The sequence below is a fragment of the Phycodurus eques genome, chromosome 14 (genome assembly GCF_024500275.1).
Source record: "Phycodurus eques isolate BA_2022a chromosome 14, UOR_Pequ_1.1, whole genome shotgun sequence".
Lineage (NCBI taxonomy): Eukaryota > Metazoa > Chordata > Actinopteri > Syngnathiformes > Syngnathidae > Phycodurus > Phycodurus eques.
Window position 1 is genome coordinate 6,077,099 of NC_084538.1, and position 24,435 is coordinate 6,101,533.

The 24,435-nt window shown below is 42.8% G+C and overlaps 2 protein-coding genes across 3 annotated transcripts in view; one reads left to right on the forward strand and one right to left on the reverse strand.

Moving 5' to 3' along the window:
* LOC133412411 (tyrosine-protein kinase fyna) overlaps positions 1–16,820 on the reverse strand; it is a 28,214-nt gene extending 11,394 nt beyond the window's left edge. Inside the window, exons 1-5 of one of the 2 annotated variants that reach the window (XM_061695576.1) lie at positions 15,256–15,340; positions 4,474–4,739; positions 1,407–1,503; positions 486–584; positions 213–316 (exon numbers count right to left, since the gene is read on the reverse strand). In XM_061695576.1, coding sequence (XP_061551560.1) covers positions 213–316; positions 486–584; positions 1,407–1,503; positions 4,474–4,729 — 556 coding nt within the window. In that variant the 5' untranslated portion in view covers positions 4,730–4,739; positions 15,256–15,340. Of the gene's footprint in view, positions 1–212; positions 317–485; positions 585–1,406; positions 1,504–4,473; positions 4,740–15,255; positions 15,341–16,577 lie in introns of those variants that run through there. The other variant, XM_061695575.1, reaches the window with a different exon arrangement.
* A 3,411-nt stretch (positions 16,821–20,231) lies between these two features.
* Positions 20,232–23,891, forward strand: LOC133412691 (myristoylated alanine-rich C-kinase substrate-like). Its single transcript, XM_061696241.1, has 2 exons — positions 20,232–20,611; positions 22,383–23,891. The coding sequence occupies exons 1-2, from the start codon at positions 20,513–20,515 to the stop codon at positions 22,962–22,964; spliced, it is 681 nt and encodes a 226-aa protein (XP_061552225.1). The 5' UTR covers positions 20,232–20,512; the 3' UTR covers positions 22,965–23,891.
* The last annotated feature ends 544 nt before the right edge of the window (positions 23,892–24,435 follow it).

The window sequence follows — 24,435 nt, forward strand, 5'->3', positions numbered from 1 at the left end:
CTTTATGTAACACATTTAATTAGGGACAGTAAAACAAAAAACAAAAAAAAAATGATGTCATAAATACAATAACGATAAAAATATAGTCAAATACAAATAGAAACTAACATACAACATAATTGCATGTGTGGAGTTTATCTCTATACATTTTATGGTCTCACGTGATGTCGCTTTTGAGGCAAATGTCCCCTGAATGCAGGTGGCATATGTACCTTTGGTTGTCTCACTTTCCCGGATAAGGAACGTGCCTCTGGCGTTGCCGTTGGACAGCAGTTGTCTCTCCGCATCCTTCCGGCCGAGTTTACCAAAATACCAGCTGCAGGAATAAAGTTACTGTAAAGCGTCCCGTCGTTGAAACATTTATCTTTCATTTCTCACTGCACCCGTCATGAGATGAAGCCTGAAACATTAATGAGAGGCTCCGCGAGCGTCTTATATAGCGTTTATATAAAAAAAGGGAGAGAAAAAAAAAAGGCTCTACTCACTCCTCGGCTTGGATGGAGTCCACCGGAGCGACGTAATTACTGGGAATGTAACCAGTTCCACCTGTGGTAAGGGAGCGGGCCTCCCACCAGTCGCCCTCTCTGTCGGGAGCGACGACAGACAGGAAGTGAGGGGCACATATGGGGCCGCTCAGGGTCTACTGAAAATCAATACAAAACGCTACACATTCTTTACAATGCCATATTTGGACTGTGACGTTTCGTTCTGACCAAGAAGACTGTTCCCTGTAGGAGAAACACACAGTCGCCCTGCTTTTCAGTCATCTATTAGATATCATAGCTGATGTTTTCTATTTAATACGGAGTAGGCATTCATTTGCAAATACAAATAAATAGGTGTCGTTCCTGTTCCTGCAGGCTCTCTGTTTGGCCTGAGTGGGCGGACTGGCAAATGCCCATTCTTACACTTGAAGCCTAAGAACACTGCCTAGCAACAAGTGCTAATGTGACATGAACCAGGAACAAAAATATGTGGAATTCTGAAAATGTGTGTTCCTGTTCAATCTTTATTTAGAATAAATACGTGTACTGTATCTTGTATTTAATACAGAGTACACATTTGTTTGCAAATACATCCTGCAGGCTTTTGCGCCAAGGGGCACGGAAATCTGTGGCCAATTTTGACACTTTAGCCCTGTCAACTCTCACTAACAACAAATGCACACGGACTAAGGATATGTGCAGTTTTTAAAATATTTGCTGTATGTGGTAATGCCTGAAATGATCTGTTTTTCAAAAATGTTGGTTCTAGACTGACCCATGTCGTGTATACGTGTTGGGTGACCTACAACCTTTTTTCCAAATACATTTGCCAGTGGTCCCTTTGCATGCGATTTCCAGATTGATCATACAATCAGGACTCCGCCCTCCCCAGTGCTGTCACACAGATGTTTTCAAGCTTACGTGCTGTTGAGGATCTGGAACCTCTCCCCTTTCCTGAAGCTGAGGTCATCGTCGGTCCGGGCTTCGTAGTCGTAGAGAGCCACGAACAGCGTCACCCCTGCAGGCAGAACCAAGCCACAAGCTTAGGGACTGATTGGCAGGTTCTGGTCAATGTTGATACGTTTTTGAGCTTTGGATGTCCTCCAGGAGGAGTTAGAGGGCATTATTGGGGGAGGAAGAGGAGGGTGGTCTGGGATCAGTCTGGTGTCACCTCCAAGGGTTTCATGATAAGTCTGGCCTTTATAGCACGTTGGTCTTTTTTCTTGTGGTTTTCATTATTGGATCAGTCCATGTGCAGAACACATTGTTATGAAATGTCAATGCATCCCACACTTTGCTTCCTTTTCATCTCATTTGCTGCTTTATTTCACTAACGACACACAGCTTCTGATCTTTACTACTATTGTTTCCTTTTATCCACGTTTTATGTATGTACTGTATTATGCTTTTGTAATTGCTTTAGCAGGTCTTGAAACAACTACTCACACTATGTAATCTGGTTGCAATCGACATCGCTCAAGGCAAAGAAGGGATTTTTTTTGCTTTAGGGGCAGTCAGTGCCCCACCAGATGCAGCAGACGACGCTACCGCGACTTTTTCCATCAGATTACAGATTCCCTTGTGAAATCGATTACATTTTTCGTTCGTTTTGCTTAATTTTCCATTCAGTTTTAAACTCCACCTTCACTTGATCTAAATCGTAATAACGGTAAAATGAATTTGAAAAAATGTGTACATTGAACCCCTGCTCTTCGTGGGTGATAGGGACCAAGCCCTGCCGCATTTAGTGGAAATTTGCAAATAACTGACTCCTCACTCCCCCCCATTGAAAGGGATTCTAATTGCCTATAGTTGCCACAAGATGGCACCACTTCAAATGGAGACTGGTATTGCATTTGGATTGATTGATTTACTTTACACAAACTGACATGACATCAGACAGTCAAAGAAACATGCGCGCTAGCACTTTACACAAATGCTACCATTTCAAATCATTCCGATCAAAGTCATGAAAGTCACCTACAGGCATTTAGATACAATAACAAATGTTGGCAATGTAGACTACACCGGCTATTAGTAGCCGCATCCGGAGAGAAACCAAATCATACTTTCAGTTTAACATTGACTGTGCAGAAGATGCTTTTAAGGACCACCAACATTCAGTAACACTTTTTCGTCTGCTCAAACGCAGACCACCAACAGTTTTTCGTCTGCTCAAACGCAGACCACCAACATTCAGTAACAGTTTTTCGTCTAACACCATCAATGAATTAAACTTAACATCATCACTACGCCACATATTCCATCTAATATGTCTTTAGCTTGAGCACAAAGACAGGGAATTTGGAGAGAATTGTAACGAATACAGGACGAAAGGTTTAAAAAAAATATATATATATATATATATATATATTTGCGAATAGGAGACTTTGCGAATACCAAACCACAAATATATGGCAATATATGAGGATAAGCGGTATGGAAAATGGATGGACATGTATATATATTGCATGTTTCTAACTTCTTGTTGATCATTTGATCAATTTGGCTCTCCTGCGGTGAGTATTCATATACTGTATACGATGCTGACGCCACAGAAAAAGGCTGTGCGTTGACATCAAAGCCGGAGCTGGTGATAATTTATGCACTTGTATATATTACAAAACACGCAGCACCGCGTCTCTGTTTTCTGGTTCTAAGATGTGCTTTGCGGAGCGCCAGCGATCATTTGGGTCACACTGTTTTCCATTAATTTGCAGCTACCAGTGGACATCCATCTTGCGCCCGCTCGATGAATCTATTAGGAGTGGCGGTTAATGGCAAAACAAAATATTTCAGACGCGACGGGCCTCGTTTGACATCATTCGCTATTCCGAAATGTAGGGCAGAGTTTCTCCCAGGCGCAACTCGGAAGGTTAAAGTGCCACTGTAAGTAGGACTTGCTAACAGACGGCGTTTTAGTTCAATTTAGTAAAGTCAACATTTTCTGCTTGACACTCCTCGACCACGGAGACTTCTTCTGGCCTTTAGGAAGTGGTGGAAGCAGGTATAAATAGTAAACCCGAGGCCACCATTTTGGTTTACGCAGACGACACTCTTGACTTGGGTTGGAATCCTGCACTTGGCGTATAGTTTGCGGTTTGGGTTTATGGGTTGATGCAAAAGCACAAGTACTTTCAGAGTGATTTTTAAAGCTTTTTTAGCACTTTAAAGTTGTGCTCAATGATGTATATAGTGACCAGTAGGATTTAGTTACTCAACTGCGAGTAAGAAAAACGCTCAAGGAATTTTCTCTCCCTTGAGGAACCTTTGATGCAGTCACTTTAATGCACGCAATTCAAACACTTTCAGGTGAATTTGTAAGATTTTACAGCTCATTAAAATTGTGGTCAAGAGTACTTAGTGACTCAATTAGAGAGAGTAGCAGGTGCTCATTAAAAAAAACATTGCTTATTGTGTCAAATGTTTACTTGCTCAAAATGAAATTTATTCCAACTAATTGATTACAAAGCCTCTAATTCATCGAATCCCACAGGTAACGTTGTAAGATGAGTTTGAAATTATATTGAAGTGTTTTGGAATCATAAATTGGGATATATTTAGGGTCTAAACTATTAACACAGGTGATGAAAAAAAGAATTGGGAGGGAGTGTCCATTAATTGCACATTTTGGCATCAGGAGTTGCTCCCTAGTCCCCACGAATAGTGAGGGTTCATAGTCAGTCCTGTAAGTATCCGACTCATTTGTGGCCCCAAATAAATTTGATATTTACACTGATAAAACCACCATGCGCATTGTTTCAGCAAAATATATGGTTGAAATAGTTTCTAAACGACATCACCAACCTCTCCCGTGTTATTCCAACAGCTTTCAGGCCTTCGAGGCAGCGCCTCTAAACACATTTTCACGAGTATTTTTAATTGTGCCAATAACTCACAGCACATGCGCGGTCATCCAAGATGAAGCGAAATTAAAACAGATTTCAAAGCCCTGCTGGCTGTCATTTTTCTGTGGGTGAAATCTCACCTGTTCCTCCTCTGGAGCGCAGCGTGCCAGACTGCGAGGACGTGTGTACACCTCCGAAGACGGTGACCCCCTGCGTAGCGCCGCCTCCGCCGTGGAAGTTGTTGTAATTGGGGATGGTGGTTACCCCAAAGCTGGGGGGGTAGTGCTGCGGGGTGGGGTCGGCGCCATAGCGGTAGCCTGGGTGGTGCGAGAGGCCGGCGTCGCGCTCGTCGGTGAGTTTTGCTGCGTCTTTATCCTTACATTGGACGCAGCCCATTCTCTAGGTTCTGTGGAGGAGACACACGTGGAATTAGAAAGGAGCAGGAAAAGGGGTGGAAGAATAGCCGCCAACACTAGTGGGGAAATTATGATTCAATGTTCCATTATTTCAGCGGCTTCCTCGGTCGTCGGAACAATCTTTCAATTAGGCTGAAATGAAACACCATACTAAGCTGCACAACTAATTACACAGTAGAAGATAATGTGGTGGAGATGTACTGAATCATTCGTGCTTTATACACTAACACTGAATTTCTGCAAATGTCCCAACTTTCTGTACAAAGTGGCAATTATCAATACTCATCCCCCACACATAGTGATGTTCGCGATGTCAGAACTGTCAAGGGAGTAAGCTTGGAACGGCTTTTTGTAATCAACAAACAATATCAGCGATTACATGTCAAATCGACGTTGCACACATGTGCTCAAGTGTGCTGGAGCCCTGGAAATGTATTGCAACTACCGCGATGAAGCTCAGTGAAGTTTACCACGCTTTAGCGAGACGTAGCACTATCCATTACCTTAGTGGGCTAAATGCCGACAAACAATCCAAATATGAAGTGTCAGGCGTGCGTGCCCGAGGACAGTATTGATTGGCTAGTTTGATTCCGTCCTCAATGTCAAAATCAAGATTGTTTTATTCGAGCCGAGGTTATTGATGGAACCTGATTTCTTGTTCCACAATTGTTATACTGGATCATAAACAAAAATTGGACGATTCCTAATGGGATACATCATTGCCACCAAGTCCTAATGTGTCCACAACCGATGAGTGTGTGGTGTGAGAAAATCCAACGACTATGCCATTAAAGACCTTCAAGCTGTACTTATCTCGCTTTATTTTTTCTAGCAGCACAGTCGCACTCGCTGAAAGGCTTTACACACCGCCATTACATTTACAAGGTTGGCGTGCCATTTGATTTTGTTTTTCCTTTCGCTCCCAGCCTCACATGCCGGCTGCTCACACACATTTCCCCCATCTCATGAGGGGAGAGCGTACGACCTCTCAAAGCCGTCGTCGTCGTAATAAGCAAGGCAATCTGCTTTTTTTGCTCATGACAAAGAGACATACCCTCCTTAAAGACCCAGTTAAACTAGTGCCTGAACTGGGTAATGTCTATTCTTTAGTTTTGCTGAGATTAGATTGAAACACTAAGTTGTCAAAAAAATCGGACTTTCGGTGTCAACCGTGCCAAAGCCTGGTATGAATTGCCTAGTGGAGTGCGCAATTTGTTTTGAACCGGAACCAGACTTTAGGTTCCAGCTGTGCCCAAGCATGGCACGAATTGCCTCGTGTGAGTGCAGGCTTTGTTATTAACCGAAACAAGACTTTATGTGCCAACTGTGTCCAAGCCCGGTCCGAACTGTCCAGTTGTTAATCGAAACAATATTTTCGGTGTCAACTGTGTCTGGTGGAATGTGGCCATTGTTCTCAACCGAATCCAGACTTAAGGTGTTAACTGTGCCCAAGACTGGCACAAATTGCTTTGTTAATAAAAGGAATAATTGTGCTGAGTCCACAAAACATTCAGGTCGGGTGTCTGCATGGGCTCCTAAGGCCTAATCGGCAAGCAGGTTTGCTTTTTTGCCAGTATAAAAATGAGCCACACCCTCCTTAAAGACCCAGATAGACTTGTGCGCGCTTCCAATGGTCTGCTTTTGGGCGGCTAAATACGACGCAGATGTCAGACGGCTCGGTTGTCTTTCATCAACATTAGCAGCCAGTTGGCCAGGGAAATGGCTAATTGTTTACAGTTGCTGAGAATGGAGAGATGCTAACATGAGCAATCCTTTGCTTAAGACTCCCTTTTTGACACATCGTAAAGTCTCCTGTGTAAAAGATGTGCCCGATAATAATCTCATGACTGATATCTCCTGAGGAAATGTTTCAAATTCTTCATGTTGTACTCATTCATAGAGAAAATGGATAAATTGCTTCTGGTACAGGAACAGGGATGTCCTGGATGACACTGGAGCCCTGACATGCGAGTTACAAGCCAAGAGCAACACAGTGTGTGACTGAATTCCTTCAGCCCTGTTTAGCATTTACAAGTGAAAAACAGCCTAAATCGCCTCCTTGGCCTGGCTGCTCCGTGCACGCCTTGGGGGACTGCACAAGGGGAGCGGACAAAGTTGGCTACGCTTCACAATGTAACACGCAGAATCCTGAACTTCAAAACTACAATTTAGACGGGATTAAACAACACAAATGAATGTTTCCACTGTGGTGGGAACAGTTTGAAGAGGTTGCACAGCAAGGAGAACTTGAGAAGATCTGGACATAAACCCCTGTCTATTGATCGCTTATTGTGACCTACAAGGTATACTTCCACATTTATGAAGGTACCATTAACATAAGCTGTCATTCATGCAACGTCTTTTTCAGGGACGTTTCTGCTTTATTTCAGACAATGCCAAGCCACATTCTGCACCTGTCACAACAGCGTGGCTTTATAGTAAAAGAGTGCGGGTACTGGACTGGCCTACCTGTCTCCCACTGCAAATGTGTGCCACATTATGAAGGGCAAGATACGACAATGGAGACCCCGGAGCAACTTAAGTCGTACATCAAGGAAGAATGGGAAAGAATTCCATTGACAAATGTTCAACAATTTGTATCCTCTGTGTTGTTAAAAAGAAAGGTGATGTAACACAGTGGTAAACATGACCCCGTCACAGCTTTCTTAGAACGTGTTGCAGGTGTCAAATTAAAAATGAGTGATGAATATCTGCAAAAAGTTTGAACATCAAATATCTTGTCTTTGTAGTGTATTTCATTGAATATAGGTTGGAAAGGAAGTGCAAATCACTGTCGTCCAAACAAAAACATCATGTTCCAACATCATTGGAATTGGGGGTTGTACTTTTCCAAGTGGCTACTGTGACAAAGACAATAAAAAAAAAAAAACCATACCAAACAACATAAAGACACAAAAAAAATCCATGTTCTTTTCTGTATGAAGTGGTTAAAGATGAAAGAGGAGGGCTGGCGTCCCCCCTTCGCAAAGTACTGTGTCAAGATGTAGCATGCTGTTACTTTGTAGCGCTAGGACTTTGATTTGTATCATCTGTGACTGGTGGTGTGCATTTAAGACAACCTGTTTGTAATGTTTGGAACAAGAAGCAGCACTGGAAGAAAGCAAACAATTGACTGCTAAGCTAACTCCTTGCGTTAGCCGCAAAAAACAATTTCTGAAACAAAGGACTTTGTTTTGCATGTTTTGTGACTGCTGCGGTGCATTTAAGGCCACCTGTTTGTGATGTTTGACAAAAGGAGCACCAGCTGAAAACAGAAGGTTGACTGCTCAGCTTGTTGCGGCTAGTGGCAAACCTTTTGTGACGCAAGGACTTGCATCTTCTGTGACTGATGTGGAGTCCAGCGCTGAGTTTCTCCCCCTTACCATATGCTTGTCACTTGTGATCAAAAAGTAGTATTGTGCAGAATGTTTTTAATTACATTAGTTGTTGATTTCATTTGATAGACACAAGACCACCTATACGAAGTAATGAAAATGTTCTTGAAGTAAAATAAAAGCCGGCGACTGCCAGAAGGTTAATGGATCCAAACCCCATCCTGCAGTTGGTACAATTTTTACAGATATGCCGTCTTTTTGGCAATTTGGCCCCGCGTTCACTTTATAAACCTTTGCATATGAATCATGTCTGTGTGGGCATGTGACTGCAGTAAATGAGCCTTGCGGACGTGCACAGCGTCTTTGGACAGTTTCTTTTGAGGGGATTAACAGATTTATGGGAATCCGTTTGATGGCAACAGGCCGATTTAGTACTTGTTCATAACATCAACAGTTGCGACTAAAGACAATTTATCTCTCGGAATCTCTCACATCTATTGTCTGAATTACACGGATGAAGCTACCCTGCGTACAGACATGTCAAGATGAAAGCCCGGATGACGTGATCTCTGGGTGAGTGTGACAGAGAACGCGGCTCATCACAACCACAATCCCCTCCCCGCTCTAAAGAAACAGATGATAGCATTGTAGCTGCAGGCCTCGAGTCTCCCATGAGCACAACAAGCTCGCGAGAACACACGTCACTGTATTCTAACGCCTCTGAGGAGTCCCTACGTCTATAGTGGCCCACGCCGGACACGAGTTAGGAGGACTTTCACCCTAAGACGCAGGCAGGCAGGAAACGTCACAAGGTGGTAGATCATTCTCAAGTCAACATGGAGCCTGAAAACAGGACTTTGACACTCCCCAACCTTTTCCCACAAGAGTGGAAACTCAGTTGGTAAACTTAATTTGTTACGAGACTCCTTTCTCAACCAAAAACGATAGCGATGTTTCTCCTTGCAGTGAATGACTATAGAATAAATATGTTCAATCCCCAGAACAGGCCAACTGTTCGTGAATGGGGGCGTTCGTGAACCGAGGATCCCAGTGATTCCCACATACTGTATACATTTATTTGTGCCAAGGCTGCCGAAAATGACTGAAGTATCACAAATATTGATATTAAAATTTGAGAATCAGTCTTAAGATCCTAAGATCTGGTAAGAAAGGCAACAACATTTCAGACAGTGTCGATCCCCTCATCTGGCGTAATGGCCGTCTCGTCACAGCACACTCATGCTCTTTTTACTTTATTTGTGTGCATTTTTCATGCGTGCAGTCGTCAGGATCTTCTGAGTTTCGGATTACACTTCGAAAAGACTTTTACTGACTATTACAGAAAGCAAAGCAAAGCTGCGGCGCCGGAGCACGTGCACGCCGATTTTGTTGTTGTTCCCCACGCACATTTTAGAGAGTGCAACTCCGTTAACTCCATCGTCCACAATTATACAGTTTTAAAATATTGAGTTGTAATTGTATGTACTGCATGTTTTGAGAGGAGCTAAATTGTTACTGAAAATCAAGATCTGCTAATTTATTAAGGAATAAACGTTTTATACACAAATCGTCTTTCTTTTCCGTTTAGCCCCGCCCCCTTTTGATTTGTAGTCATTTTACGCCATCATCATCATGAGATGAGTGGTTTGACATTTTTACAGGTAGATGCACCTGATTTTCAAAAGAAAACTTCTTTCAGACTCTGACGAACAATGAAATGTTTTGTTTCGTCCAATTGAGAAGGCCAGTACCAATCCGGGGATTGCCGAAACGGTTGTTTACGCAATACGACGTACAATTTACAATACAATTTTTCAGTACGAGACATTCTTTACCTAAATATCTTAAGACTGCTTAATTGGAGCCGAATTGTACGCCCTTATTTCGGGCCAAGACAGGTTTCCGGCGAGTATCAAAGCTGCTGCAAGATTCCTTTTCCCTGTGAATTTAGTAGACATGAAAATGAGGATGGCATAGTACAATAACTCTGAATAATGCTCTTTCATATACATAACATGCAGGACATGGCAAAAGTTTGCTTGACAGAAGTTTGGGCGATAATTATCTTTTAGCAAAAGTAATCAAATGTGCTGTAATTTTGGATGCAAGGCCTCAAAAGATAGCAGTTTATCATTCTAAACTGGAAATTAATTCACTGAAATAACAGCCCTAATTTAGGCATGAGCGCGCATACACGCACAGTGCTGGGAGCCGTGATGAGATACAAGTCCATTCATAGTAATGTAAGAGCAACATACTAGTAAATTAAAAGGTGAGTCATGCCAGGGTCACACAGTGTGTTTAATCCTGTGCAACATACAGTGAAACAACACAGAGCAATTTTGCTAATAGCGTGGAATAAAGTAGAATACCACTGCTAATCTCATTACTTTTGAATGGCTGCTATTGGCGTAATGCACAAATCATGCGTTTTATGATGTTGTTGATGTCCAACTGTCTGCAGGCTTGTCATTCAGCTCGGTGGAGGAGGCCGTTGAGACTAATCTGTTTAACATCACCATAAGAACACGAAAGTTGTTTTTTTTTCTTCCCCATTGGCATTGGCTGAGGTTTAAAGGGTATGTTTCATGTTTAAAAGGATTCACACGTCTTACAGCTTGTCTTCCTCTTGTACTGTCGTAAATTGTGACTTTTTTCCCCAAATAAAGTACTCCGGTAGTAATGTAATGGAAACTACACATGTAATCTATCAGTCATTCTACGAAAGGGTAAAGTGCACAAAACCACAATTTTCCAGTATGCCATTTAAAAACAAAGCGGATCCAAAATGAGTCAAATAAAGTGAGGGAGTTATGGAATTTGATAGCCGAAGGACTTGACTTACGACTTTAATCCATTCCAAGACCAAGCTCCCAACCCAATTTACTTGTAGATAACATCAATATTCTGTAATAAAATGTATTGAAATTCCATTAATCTGTTTTAGCCCCAAAGCAACCACCGCAATTTTTGTGTTACTTGTTCTTCACACCAAAAAATAGCACTGTATTGTATAAAAAGAGAATCAAAGCGAATCCAAAGTAATTAACTGGTTTTATAAAGAGTTATTAATGTACGTTGGGTGCCTTTAAGAGGTGCCCTCGTGAGTGACATCAGGAACATGACCGGTTCGTCTCTTTGTGATGGCCTTGACTTTTGGTTTTGGCCTATTGTAGCCGCTTGCAAGTGTCCTCATTTTGTATGTTCAACTGGTTTGTACCGTTCAAACGGCTTAAAGTGCATATGATGACATTTTGCATGATATCGGGCCAAATACTGTGGGGCTTTTGGAGGCATTTTTCCCCACATAAGAGTCCAGAATTGTTAGTCTCTGAACAAAGCTCACAAGAGGTGCGCTGAGGTCTCGCATTTCCCCCCAAATATTTAAGTACTGTTCGGAATAAAACGACCGCTGAACAGAGCTCAAGTGAGGCACGCTGACGTATCGTGAAAAGTCATCAATGACAAGCGATCCATCTTTACAAACTACGTTTCATTCAATTTTTACTGGCATATTTCTCTCAATTGTGCGCTCATATAACAATGTATAAACATGATGTATTGTTTTCGCTTCCTTGGCGCTTTTAGAAACAAAGCAGACCTAATCGTTGTTGTATTGTGGTCTTAGTAAACTTCATGCGTCGTCATAAGTCATTTTGGAATCATAAGCTTTAAGTGCGGGGGTCCCTTTACGCTCATATGACTGAGGTCTCACCTCCCACACCCCCACTTCCACTGACGTCACACGGGACCTTATTCAACTCCGCAATGCCAAGTTAAAATGTGACCGTCGCTACTCGGCCCGCGTGTTGACCGGACGCCACAATCTCCCCCATTATGGCGGCACCGCCCGTCCGAATAGTTACAATATTTGCTTGTGTCAGACAAGCGACTTTATTCAGTGTATTAACAAGAAGACAATGGCCGCATTTCACCGGGCTGCAAGATTAACCGGACAATGCCGGGCAGTGTTGCTCTTCCAAAGTGATCTCCATGAAAAGAGCCAGTTATAAAAAAGAAATGCACAGCTGAGCATCGCACAAAGTGGATGTGTGGGATCCAGCCCGACGGTCCTTCGTAACAAAGACGGTGCGAAACCTACGGCCAGTGCGCCATAAATGGCCCTGTGATTGCAGTTCATGCGGTCCGTCATGCAATTCTAAGAGCAAAACCTCAAAGGAGCTGTTATAAAAAGCCCCAAAACACAATATAACCCACAATATACAATAAAGCAATGATTCTGAAACTTTTTACACTGAGTCCCACCTCAAAAAAAAAAATACGCGGCTCTCCAAATACCACCATAACGACCAACATTAAAATACAGTGGTGTCGTAGGCTCAAGTCAAGTGTCCATCAAAAATGAGGCAGAGGTTTTATTTCTGAAAAGTACAGTAACTTAGATTTATTATCCACTGTCAACATTATATACAGTTTAGGCGCTTTTTGAAGGCTTTAACACTGCCCTTTAAATATTTATGTTTAGTTTGACAGGAAAATTCAAGTGGGAGTGGCAATAAACAGCTTGAATCCTCTTTGTTGAATAATTTTTTACTAATTGTATCTGCCAAACTGCTGCTTGTTGTAAAATGAGTTGAGTCACTGCCACCATACAGCACTCATATCTCAAGTCTGCGCTCGCAAGTCAAAGCAAAAGAATTGGTGGAACAACGGCTCATATCTCTGTAGCAAAAAATATTTGTGTAAACTGTAAATTATACCACAAAATACTGTATGATACCAAAACACTTTACAATCATTTCAAACTCATCTTCCAACAGTAACCTTAAAATTAAATGCCATACAGATTTGATTTTGAATAAATGTGCACGTTGGGTATGTACACATGCAGTTTAGACTCTCTGTGACTTCCACAAACAACCCAGGCGAAACTTCCCTTCCTCCTCCCCAAAATACAGAACTCATCTCTCAGTTGAGATGTATCACTTCAGCATTCTTCCTTGAGACCAATTACTACTTTGCCATTTCATGGCATCTACGGGTGTTACAGAAAGGGCACAAAAACCAGGGATAGGTGAAATTGTTAATAGTGAGCAGCGAATTGACGGGGGTGCATAGTACAGCATTTGTAAGACTTTATAAAAACTACAATGGTTCCTGATAGGAAAAAAAGGTTGGTGGAAGAAAATGGGAGAACCCCCCATTTTTCATCACAAATGTCAGTGTTAGTCCTCACTGGGGGATTCAAACATTTCCACATCTTCTGCCAGTGGTAGAGGGCAATGGTTCTCTTAGCAATACACTGGAAATAATGATGCGCTGCACTTCGGGCAATGATTATGTGGCAAAAGAAGGAATGACTTTCGGAAAGTACAAGTGGGTCACATATAGACACCGTGTGATCGCGATGAGCATAATAATCAATTCAATCGTTCAGAATTCCGTCGATTGTGTGGAATTGATCGTTAATCAACCCTGTCTTGAAGCAAAATTTGACACTCCTTCCCATCTGTGATCTTGTTCTTTCGGTCACAACCCACAGCTCATGACCATACGTGAGGGTGGGAACGTAGACCGACCGGTAAATCGAGGGCTTCGCCTTTTGGTTCAGCTCCTTCTTTACCACAAGAGACAATACAGAGGCGGCATCACTGCAGACGTAGCAGCAATCCAACTGTTGATCTGTTGCTCCATTCTAACCTTGCTCGTAAACAAGACGCCGAGATACTTGAAGTCCTCCACTTGGCGCAGGACCTCCTTCCAGACCTGGAGACGGCACTCCATCCTTTTCCGACAGAGGACCGGAAAAGGATGGAGTGCTTCACAGCTGACCGGAAACCGCTCCATCAGACTGCTTCACAGCTGACCGGAAACCGCTCCAGCAAGTTGTAGATCACGGCTTGATGAAGCCACCAGAACAACAAAATGCAGAGATGCACTGCAATACTGAGAACAACCTCTCGGCTGCACCTACAACTTTTGTCCATAAAGGTGATGAACAGAATTGGTGACAAAGGGCAGCCTTGGCAGAGTCTAACCCCCCCCTGACCAAAGTTTTACACAAGTCATACAGTGACCGAACAGTCCTGATCAAAGGGACCCCCCCCACAGGACTTCCCGAGGTACATAGTGGAACGCCTTCCTCAAGTCCATAAAACTCATGTAGACTTATGCGCCCTCCAGGACCATGCTGAGGGTGAAAGCCAGGACAAAAACCACCCCGTTCCTCCTGAATCTGAGATTCGACTTCCGAATGGACCCTCATCTCCAGAAGCCTTAAATAGACCTTTCCAGGGAAGCTGAGCAGTATGATTGATCCCTCTGTAGCTGGAACACACAGCCCCCTTCTTAAAAACGGGGACTAACACCCCGGTATGCCAATCCAGGGGCACTGTCCCCGATGTCCACGCAATGTTGAAGAGGCTTGTCAGCCAGGACAGCCCCACAACGTCCAGAGCCTTTACGAACTCTATGCGGCTCTCATCCACCCCTGGGGCCTGTTTCTATACAAACATTTACCGTAATTCCACATTTATTATTGTGTTAGCCTATGCTTCTCCACTTGACTTTATATATATAGCACAAGAACAACCCTAGATGTAAAAAACTGTGTTTCATCAAACATAAGAGACAGGAATTAAAATCATAATCATAAGTGCCTTAATTAAATAGTCTTTTCTAATTAAAATATACATGACCTCCCTTTACATTGGCATGCAGCATACAGGAGGTACACAGTTTTATTACCTCTGGTTGCATATTTTGTGTGAAGCTGTTAGTAGATGATAGAAAGCAACAAGATCAAAATCTCAAGTCAAATTTTGTCGTCTCTTTCGTTTTACTTTACTACATTTTAGCGCCGGCTCTCATCAGTGCCCAAACCCCCTTCGGGACACATACAGCCCCAAAGAGGTGAAAAACAGTCCACAATGGGTTTACAAAATCCACATTGCTCAATAAACATAAATGGAAAAAAAAAAAACAGGTCCAAAATTACAAATTATGAGAATCGCTGAGCTGTTGTAACAGCCTGCCAACTCAAAGGCATCATCTTTGATTGTTTGTGATTGGTTGATCATTAGTTCTAGACTATGCAGCGTTCCGACTTACGTACAAATCCGAGTTACGTCACTGACGTAGGAATGGAACTCCGCCGTAAACCGAGGACCCCCTGTATGTTGTTTATCAGTAGTTAACGCAGATAACGCACCTCGCTGACGCGAATCTCTGCACCCAACACTGCACGTACGCTTAGCTTTTTCGCTTTGACATGAAAGCGTTTCGGCGTAGTCCAGCCATCACATGAATATGGCGGCTCTCCGCCCAGCCTTGATGCCGAGACGTGGGCGGAGAAACTAGAAGCGGGGGCGGTATTATGTAAATTTCGAACAGCTCGACCATTTTTGGAACTAAAACACGAAAGATCCACTTGGAAGTCACCGCAGAGAAGCAACTATTTGTGTAGAACTAATTTAAAAGTCAACTTTCCATAATAAGGCAAAGACATAGTTAATCATGTGATACTTGGTGAATTAAGGTCCCACACGAAAGATGATGTCTTGCAGGGTTTGACTAAATGAAGCTCTTCCCTTCACTTCAACATAGTGCCTTGGCATTAAGATGCATTATAGTATTAATGCAATACTTTTATATCAGACAGGGCTTTGGCCTGAGCACAAAAACAGTGACTAGGTAAGTTTTTCAGTGAATAAGGAAGGACATGTTCCAAAAATAAATCCGCAAATAGGTGAATTTGCGAATACCATGTCGAAAACATGCAGGGGAACACTGCTGGTGACAGTCAAACCCTGCAATTGGCTGACAACCAGCTCAGGGTGTACCCTGCCTCTTGCATAAAGGATGAATGGGTGGACGGATGGTAAAATTCATTTTTACTTTTGTCCTTATGGTGAGTACATTTGAGAGCCTAAACTTTTTTTTATTTTTACTTATGTTAAGTTGGGGAATCAATACTCCTACTTTTAATATCTTTAATCCTACTCAAGTATAGCGTGTGTGTACTTTTTCCACCTCTGCGATGCACATCTCTCCGATTATCCAGTCGTCCTCCTCCTCGTCCTCATCATCATCATCATCATGTGTTTTGATTCCAGATTTAAGATGGACGGGCCGCCCTTGCACGCACTTGACACACATAACCCGATTAGGGAGCAGCTTTAATTGGCCATCGAAGGCAATTATTTACAGCTAAATCAACAGGAGGCTGTCTGCGGGGGCCTTGTTGTGTACTGTTTGTGCGGTCAGCGCGTCTCCGACTGCAGTGCATCCATCCCAGCTGCTGCAACACAAGAGCGCCCCCCCCCCCCCCGCGTCCCCCCACCTCCTCATCCACTGAATCCCGCTGCAAAAACATCATCACCTCCTGGCACTAACAGATCTCTATACATCTGTAGGTTACATTCTGCATTATGCGTTTCCCATCTGAAAAAAAATCAATAAATAAAAAACAGGCGGCGGTGCAAGCAATTGAAATGCAACTCGTGTGTAGGAAAATAAACGAAACGTGCTTACCGGAGAGGAGGTGGGATGGTGGTGGTGTGCGGGGGAATTAAAACTAATCCATCGGAGTTTCCAGCCTGTGACTATTTGTCTACCTCGCTGTTAATGTTTGTATTTTTTTTCTTTCTTCTCCGAGAGGCGGGGTAACGGGTGGGATAGAAAAAGAGAGAGAGAGAGAGAGAGAAAGAGAGAGAATAGCGGCGTACGTCCCTGCCGATTTGGGAGCTCCTGTGGCTGCCGTGCGTACATCACGCCCGTGACGAAGGCGGAAAGAGGGGGTCAAGATGGAGGTAATAACAAATGCCATATCCGGGTTTGTCACTTCAAAGTAAATTCAACAGTATCAACAAAACGAACATTTCATGATTAGAATTTGCCCATTCGACTATGTGTACCATTCAAATTTTTGACAAGCGATCCAACAAGAATAATCACAAGTACAATAATGTTAAAGCGCTCAAAATACATGGCATGACCAGAGTGACTTTTATTTTGAAAAAAACATTCCGCCTGCGGTTGTCTTTCGTCAGCCGGTTTTGCGAGTGTAAAGCTTAATTGACACCTCATTCGGCCAATCACGTGCTACAACAGGGAGCAGACCCCTCCCTCCTTCGCAACCCTCTTCCCTGGTTTGGAATGACTTTCAATCAAAATTTAAAACGGATTGCTTAAAACATCGACAATGCCATATTCATCATTTTACGAATCCTTTCATTCTATTATAACAGGAAGAAATTTGATAACTATGGGAATGGAAGTGCCTGAGGACCTGTAAACATTGACTATTTGTAGTGGTCAATACTAAGGAAATGTATTTCATTCATCTTCCGTACTGCTTCTCCTCATGAGGGCCGCGGGCTTTGAATGACAAATTGATTTTGATAAAGAAAAATCTAAAATAGGCAGTCCGGTGGTCTCAAGGTTGGAATGTCTATCTCGCAGTTCTGAAGTTCTGGCTTTGAATCTCGGTCTTCCTGTGTAGAGTTTGTAGAGCTGAGATAATGTGGCTGCACAGGTGTGCAAACCCTCTTATAACTGGGGACGTGGCTGTGGTTATTACCAATCACATTCAAACTCAGGTTAAATGGCAGTCAGCACACACCTGTACCATTTAAAGAGAGCAACCCCAAATAAAATTCGGATGTTCTAGTAGGCTTTTCCTGGCATTTTTTAAATTATTTTTTTAATTTCTACTGACTGCTATTTTGAACTGTTCATAATTGCCCCACTTAGTCTCTCTGAAAAACATGTGCGAAAATGTTTCCCAAATACCTGGCAGGTGATAGGGAGTGATTGTAACACTGCCTATAATTTGTATTTACTTTATTCAACCTTTAGTCATTTTTAATTGATTAAAAAAAAACTTGAACTAGGGTTGTTAGGTGTGCATGGACTGATTTTTCTATGATGAACAAATAAATTAGTCCTATTAATGTCCTATTTCTGTCTTAAAAACCATTATTTTCTGCTTGACGTGTTTTTTTTTTTTGCGGTGGTAGCTTGACTAAGTCTCATCCTGCATGCACGGACGCAGAATTCATGTATATGTGAATCAGCAGTCTGTGCATCTAACATCCCGATCTCGACTGGCTTTGCACCCTCCCCATCCCCTCTGAGTTTACATATTCATATGGCAGCGTGGCGTGAAAATGGCAGCTTTGCATGTCATCACGATAGGACAACAATGAAGCGTGGCCTAGTTCGCCTGCACAGTGACACAAGAGGGCGGGGTGCAGGAAAGTCACCCTAATCCTGCGCCGTTTGTCTGCGTGAACTCACGCTTACCAACCAGCATGCCACTCCTCTGCAAGCCCTCTCTCCATGCCGGGTGCCATTTTGGACTTGTTACCATGGAGATGTGGGTCACGTAGCGATGGTAGCTGCTGCCGGCGTAGTCCGACCGTTGCGGGCTGGCTGGGTCAGGCGGTAGTATGAACTCATTAGATGTGGGTCACTGGGAAGCTCCAGCTGCAACAAGCTGATAAGATGCTATTATGCAAGAAGAGGCAAGTGGTGCGCATATGTCAGCCATTTATCATTAGTAAGACTTAAGAAGTACTGAAATGGCCCCTGATAGGAAAAATATTCCTAACCACAAATATCTCTCTGATAGTGTATAATGTGATATTCAGTTCAGTTTTATGTACGAGTCATCCCAGATTTGGAGGACAATTTAGGCTCCAATATTTTTAAAAACTGACAAATTCATCATTCTTCTTCGTTATGCTTTCAAGAAAAATAGGTAATAAACCACCATAACCCATCAACACTTTTCATGAGATATTTGATCTGTCAAAGTCATCATATTTTGCTGTGCTTGGCACAATCCTCATAGATACTCAGGTACCTGAAAAGAATGGCTACAAATATTGGTGAATAAATTCTTTACAATTAAATAATGAAAGTTCAATTATATTGGAATATAAATTTAATTTTAGTGCTAAAGTGCACATGCTAACTGTATTAGCTGCTCTGCTATCTGGTCAAGAACAAACTTAGCTAGATAATCAAACAAGACAAACATTTCTATTAATATGTGTTTTACTGATAATATGAGTAACGGGGTTGCTTTGGTTTGAGGGGACACACTCATGAACAAAACAAAACAAAACATGAAAAATAGAAGTGAGGACTTACCTAAATATCAGATGCTGCCATCTTTGGTTGCTCTAAAAGACATCTTGTGTAACACAAAAGACATTGTCTGTTTTGCCAAATCCGGAACTTGGTTGTGCATATACGCTATTGAGAGACAACTTCAGAGCATATTTACTACTATTAAAAATATGAAATAAAACAAAAGTGTTTAACAATTAAAAGGATAACCCATTAAAAAACGTTAATAATAATAAAAAACATCCCAAAGAAACGCTAATATAAATTTATTTCATTTTTTATTTGATACATAAGCTGGACATTAAGAGGGAAGGATAAGAGGGAGGGGTAAAAAAAACATTTTGGAAGAGCTTTTTGGTGTTTGAAATAATATTCAGAAATCACTTTTATTCCAGAATTACAGAACAGAAAATGTCCTCCAATTCTGGAACGAGCAAAGTAGTGCTACAGCGATCTAGCTATCTCTCGTGTTTACTTTCCTATTATAAAACTATTTAGCTTCAATTGCCATCTTAAAGGCTTGTCGTAGCAACAGTAGCAGTTGTTGAAGTAGTAGTAGTAGTAGTAGTAGTAGTACATCGGCCTCTCTAGCTATCTCTCCTGGTTATTAATGTAAAACAATTTAATTTGAATGGCTGTCTTAAAGGCTTGCAGTAGTAGTACATAGACCTATCTAGCTAGCTCTCTTGTGTGTGTCTTAGTAGTAGCCTTGGACCAGATTGTGCTGTGTGACCACTGACTATATAAACGTCAAACATCGCCTTTTTTGTTTGTTTGTTAAATACGTCGTTTAATGAGCGACGAGGGTCCAGACTGGCAGTGAAGTTAAGTTTGTGTGCGTATGTTGGCCATGTTGTTGTCCCTCCTATTGTCCTCCCGGGCCCCCTCCAAGATGGCCCCACCCTCGCGCGCGCACTCGGCTGCCCGATTTGTGATTGGCCGGGCGTGACGTCATCACCCGGACGCCCATTCATCTGTCGACTTGGGCGTTGTACTCCGGCGCATCAGCCAATTTCTCCACTTCCCAAACTCCTCTCGACCTACAAAAAAAAAAAAAAAAAAAAAAAAAAAAAAAAAGGAGAGAGAGAGAGAGAGAGAGAGAGGGAGAGGGGAGATTTCGTTTGCGATTGTTCTCCCGTATTTCAAACACGTTTTACGGGCTAAAAAGCCTCCACGCGGCCGCTCGGGTGCCCTTTATAGCCTCGCTCGGCGAAGGAAGTGGCCTGGCTTTGATTGTTTCGCGAGAGGGCAAAAAAAAAAAAAAAAAAAAAAAACCGTCATCGGTCTTTGTTCATTCATTTCATCGCTCGGCTTCCCTTTGTTGAACGAGCATGGGCGCACAAATCTCCAAAAACGCCGGAAAGGAGGAAGCCGCCGTGGAGAAACCCGGCGAGGCTGCGGCTTCTACGGCGGCCAAGACTAATGGACAGGTAAGGTTAGATGAGAATTATTTCAAGTGTTAATTGCGGCGGGGGCAATGTGTTGCGTCAATGGCGTGCTTCCATGTTGGGCTCACCGGCATCCAGGAGAAAGTGGCCACCACGTTGTCTTTATTTTCCCCCACTTTTTCCTCAGCCATTTGAACGCCCCTCGTGCTTAAAATACCATACACGCCAGCGAGCAATTATTGGGATAACGTTTTATTATTATTTTTTTAATGAATGAAACCATAATAACGCTTAATTGCTTTTTAATTAATCACACCCCACGAGGCCCTCGTGTCTTATTATTATTATTATTTTGTTAAACCACGAGCATTTTCCACGCGCTTCATTGTCTTTAAATTCTCTACATGGGGTCTTTCTCGACGGCATGGCCATTTTCTTTTTTTCATCCACGCCACGCCTTTGTTGCCAGATTCAAGACAGCGAGCCACGCTTTGTCCCTCTTTAGCCCTTAGAAATCCCCTACATAGTATTTCATATCCTCACACAACCCACCAGAGGGTAAATGTCACCATCCTTTTTTAAAAAATAAAAAAAATGATTTGTTTTTTAATTGAAATGAAGGGAAGAAAGCTTAAACGTTATTTCGTCGGGCCTCCACCGCGTTCAACGCCCACCATCTCCTCTTAGAGGCGTGACGCGGTACTGCAAGTGAAAATGCTTCCACACTCCGGGATCTGTCGTCACTCTCCTAGCAACAGATGTGCTGCGGCTTTACCACCTTTTTTCCTATTGGCCGAGAGCTGTGGCGAGTTTTGGTGACGATACCGACATTTGCCAATTATTCATGTGAAGGCCATGTCGAATTGTTGAATTTGAATGAAACCATGACCTTTCGGGGATTTTTTATTTTTTTTTTCCCACACCCCCTTTTGAAATATTAGTTTCAACCCATTACAACTTTGTTCTCATATTGCACAAAATGATCACCTTGTTTGAAGGATTTTATTTTTATTGATATCGGCCCGTGCTGGCGTTGGCATTGATCTCAACACGTGCTTAAGTCTGCATTAGGGCTGCAAGCAATTATTTTATAATTGATCAATCTGTCAATTTATTTTTCAGTTAATCTGAGAAAAGATTAAAAATGTTTACATTTCCGTCCCTTTATTCAGAAGCGGGACATTTCAAATCGACGGTGCAGAAAATGCAAAAACATGAATTATGATTGAGTGACTTGTGTGCACCATGAAATGTCAGAAAATAGGCAAAAATGTTGGTCATTCTTTCCCAAAGTCAACGCAAATGTTTTATTTTGATTAAACACAGATAATCAGTCTGGTTCATGGAGGACTACATAGATCTGACAATATTCACTGCTGAGGCTGAAATTCTGAGGTTTTGGACAATTTTAAGTTGGTTTCGAAACGATTAATCAATTAGTCGTCAATCGTTGCACCCCTAGTCGGCGTCGATAGCGACATTGGCGGTGACATCGATCACCAGATTGATACCAACAGTGGCATAGATCGATCAATGCAAACATCAGGTTGATCTCAACGTTGGTGTCTTAACGATTGACACCGGTGTACCGCGCTTAATAAAATTTTATTTAGCGTGACGTTGATAATCAGACGACCAATGCTATTGTAAAAAGCAACAGCCATGATATAGACTGTGAACTCCCACATATTTGTAGTTCATCGTTCGAATTTGCCTATTTGCAGGGTTTTGTTCCCTTTTTTTTTTTTTTTTTTTGGGTCGACGTCAATTACTTTTGTCAGCCATTTAAACTCGTCACGCTTTCCTCTCTCAGGAGAACGGCCACGCCAAACCCAACGGCGACGCCTCCCCGGCAGCCGAGGAGGCCAACAAGGCCGACGTCCAGGCCAACGGCAGCACCCCCACCGAGGAGGCGCCTAAAGAGGACGGTGACAAGGCGGAGGGCGCCGAGAAGGAGCCAGAGGCGGCCGCAGCCACAAACGGCGAGGCCGCCGCCAAGCCCGAGGAAGTCGCCGAGGACGGCAAGCCAAAGAAGAAGCGCTTCTCCTTCAAGAAGCCCTCCTTCAAGCTGAGCGGCTTCTCCTTCAAGAAAACCAAGAAGGAGTCTGAAGAGGAGGAGAAGGTGGAAGGGGAGAAGGCGGAAGGGGAGAAGGCGCCGGCCCAGGAGGAAGGTGCGGCGGCGGCGGTGGAGGAGGAGGAGGAGGAGAAGGAGAAGGCCGAAGGGGAGAAGGCGCCGGCCCAGGAGGAGGCCAAGGAAGCGCCCGCACCCGAGGAGCCCAAACCCGATGAGGCCGCGAAGGAGGAGAAACCGTCCGAGGCTTCTTCACCGGCCGAGCCCGAGGCCGCCGCAGCCGCCGGTCCCGAGGTCCCCGCTAGCCCCGCCCCTGCCGAATAATCCTACTGAAGAACACGCCCAAAATGAAGGAGGCCCACGGAGCCCATCTGAAAGAATGCGAGGACTTGTCTGAAACCAGGGATTTTCTTTTTCTTTATCATTTTTTTTGTTTTTTGTCGTTTACTTTTGTTTTTTACATCTCATCCATAATGACTGCAATATAGGTTCTGGGAGGCGCTTCCCCGGCCCTGTGCTTGCATTCGTGGGTGAACGTGCGACTGAGCGTGAATGTTTTTTTTTTTTTTTTTTTTCTCTCCCCCCTCCCTCCTTTTTTTTTTTTCTACACATTGCTGACATATTTAATTCAAGTATTTGGTGCTGGGCTAATTGGATGTAGCAGCTAAAACTGTGCGTGTGCTGTACGGCGAAACAAAACAAAAAACAAAAAAAGGAAAAAGTCTTCAAACAAAATGGCGTCGTTTACAACTCCCGCTTTGGACCACAAACGTTTACCCCCCTCTGGGGAACTAGATTTAGTAACCATTCCAAACAATAACAGGTGCTCATCACTTGCTCCTCTGCTGTTTTCGAGTCCGCCATTTCCAAACCGTAGTCATGCACGTTGTATAGACTTTGATATTGCTGGTTTTATGACTGAAATGTACCTAAATGACATTTTTAACCCATTGTAAATGACTGTTTTCTTCTTGTTTTTCCACCATTTGTAAGACTGAATAAAACTGGGAGATGTTTTAAGCAAAAACAAAACAACAAAAAAACTGATCAAGCTGTGATGATTATATAACACTTCATCTGTAGACTAGTACAACTTAGGTAGGATGTCTTTTTTTTTTTTTTTTTTTTTTTTTTTCTTCTTTCTTTTCTTCTTTTGTACATAAAGATTGAATGTAACATTGGCTCCAACATGGTATTTAGGTGTTGACTTTCTGTGAGCACTGAAGAATAAAGGAACGTGTGAAATTGGCACTCAGTTCATTTGTTTAAGGTCTCTTGCATACAACCATCCATTTTCTACAGTTTGTCGTAATTAGCGTTGCAGGTGAGCCGGCGCCTGTATCCTAGGAGACAAAAAACTTTACATTTGTAGACCATTTTAGTCTTCAGTCTTTTCCGTGTACCTTGTGCCATGCGAACATGCCATGGCCCACTATGCTGCTCAATCACCATTGAGAGGAATAAATAAAAAAAGTTATTTTTTAAATTTTTTTTTTAGCCATCTTGTATAGTGTTTATCCTTGTTAGGATCCAAGGTGGGTTGTATTGTAATTAGCTTTACTCTGGGCTTGTTGCCAGTCAATTGCTCGGGTGCTGAAAAGTTCACTATCTTTAAAAGAGTTTGTCCTTGCCCCTCAAGGACAAACTCTAAAGATGGATTCTTTGCCCTGCAGTGCCCTCGTAGGGTAAACTAGAGGAACTTCCTGGATCCTCTTTATTTAGCGGCACAATACAACAAAGGGCTTTTTGTAAAAATGTTTACAGTTTCAGGGTCATTCCAGAATTGGAAGACATT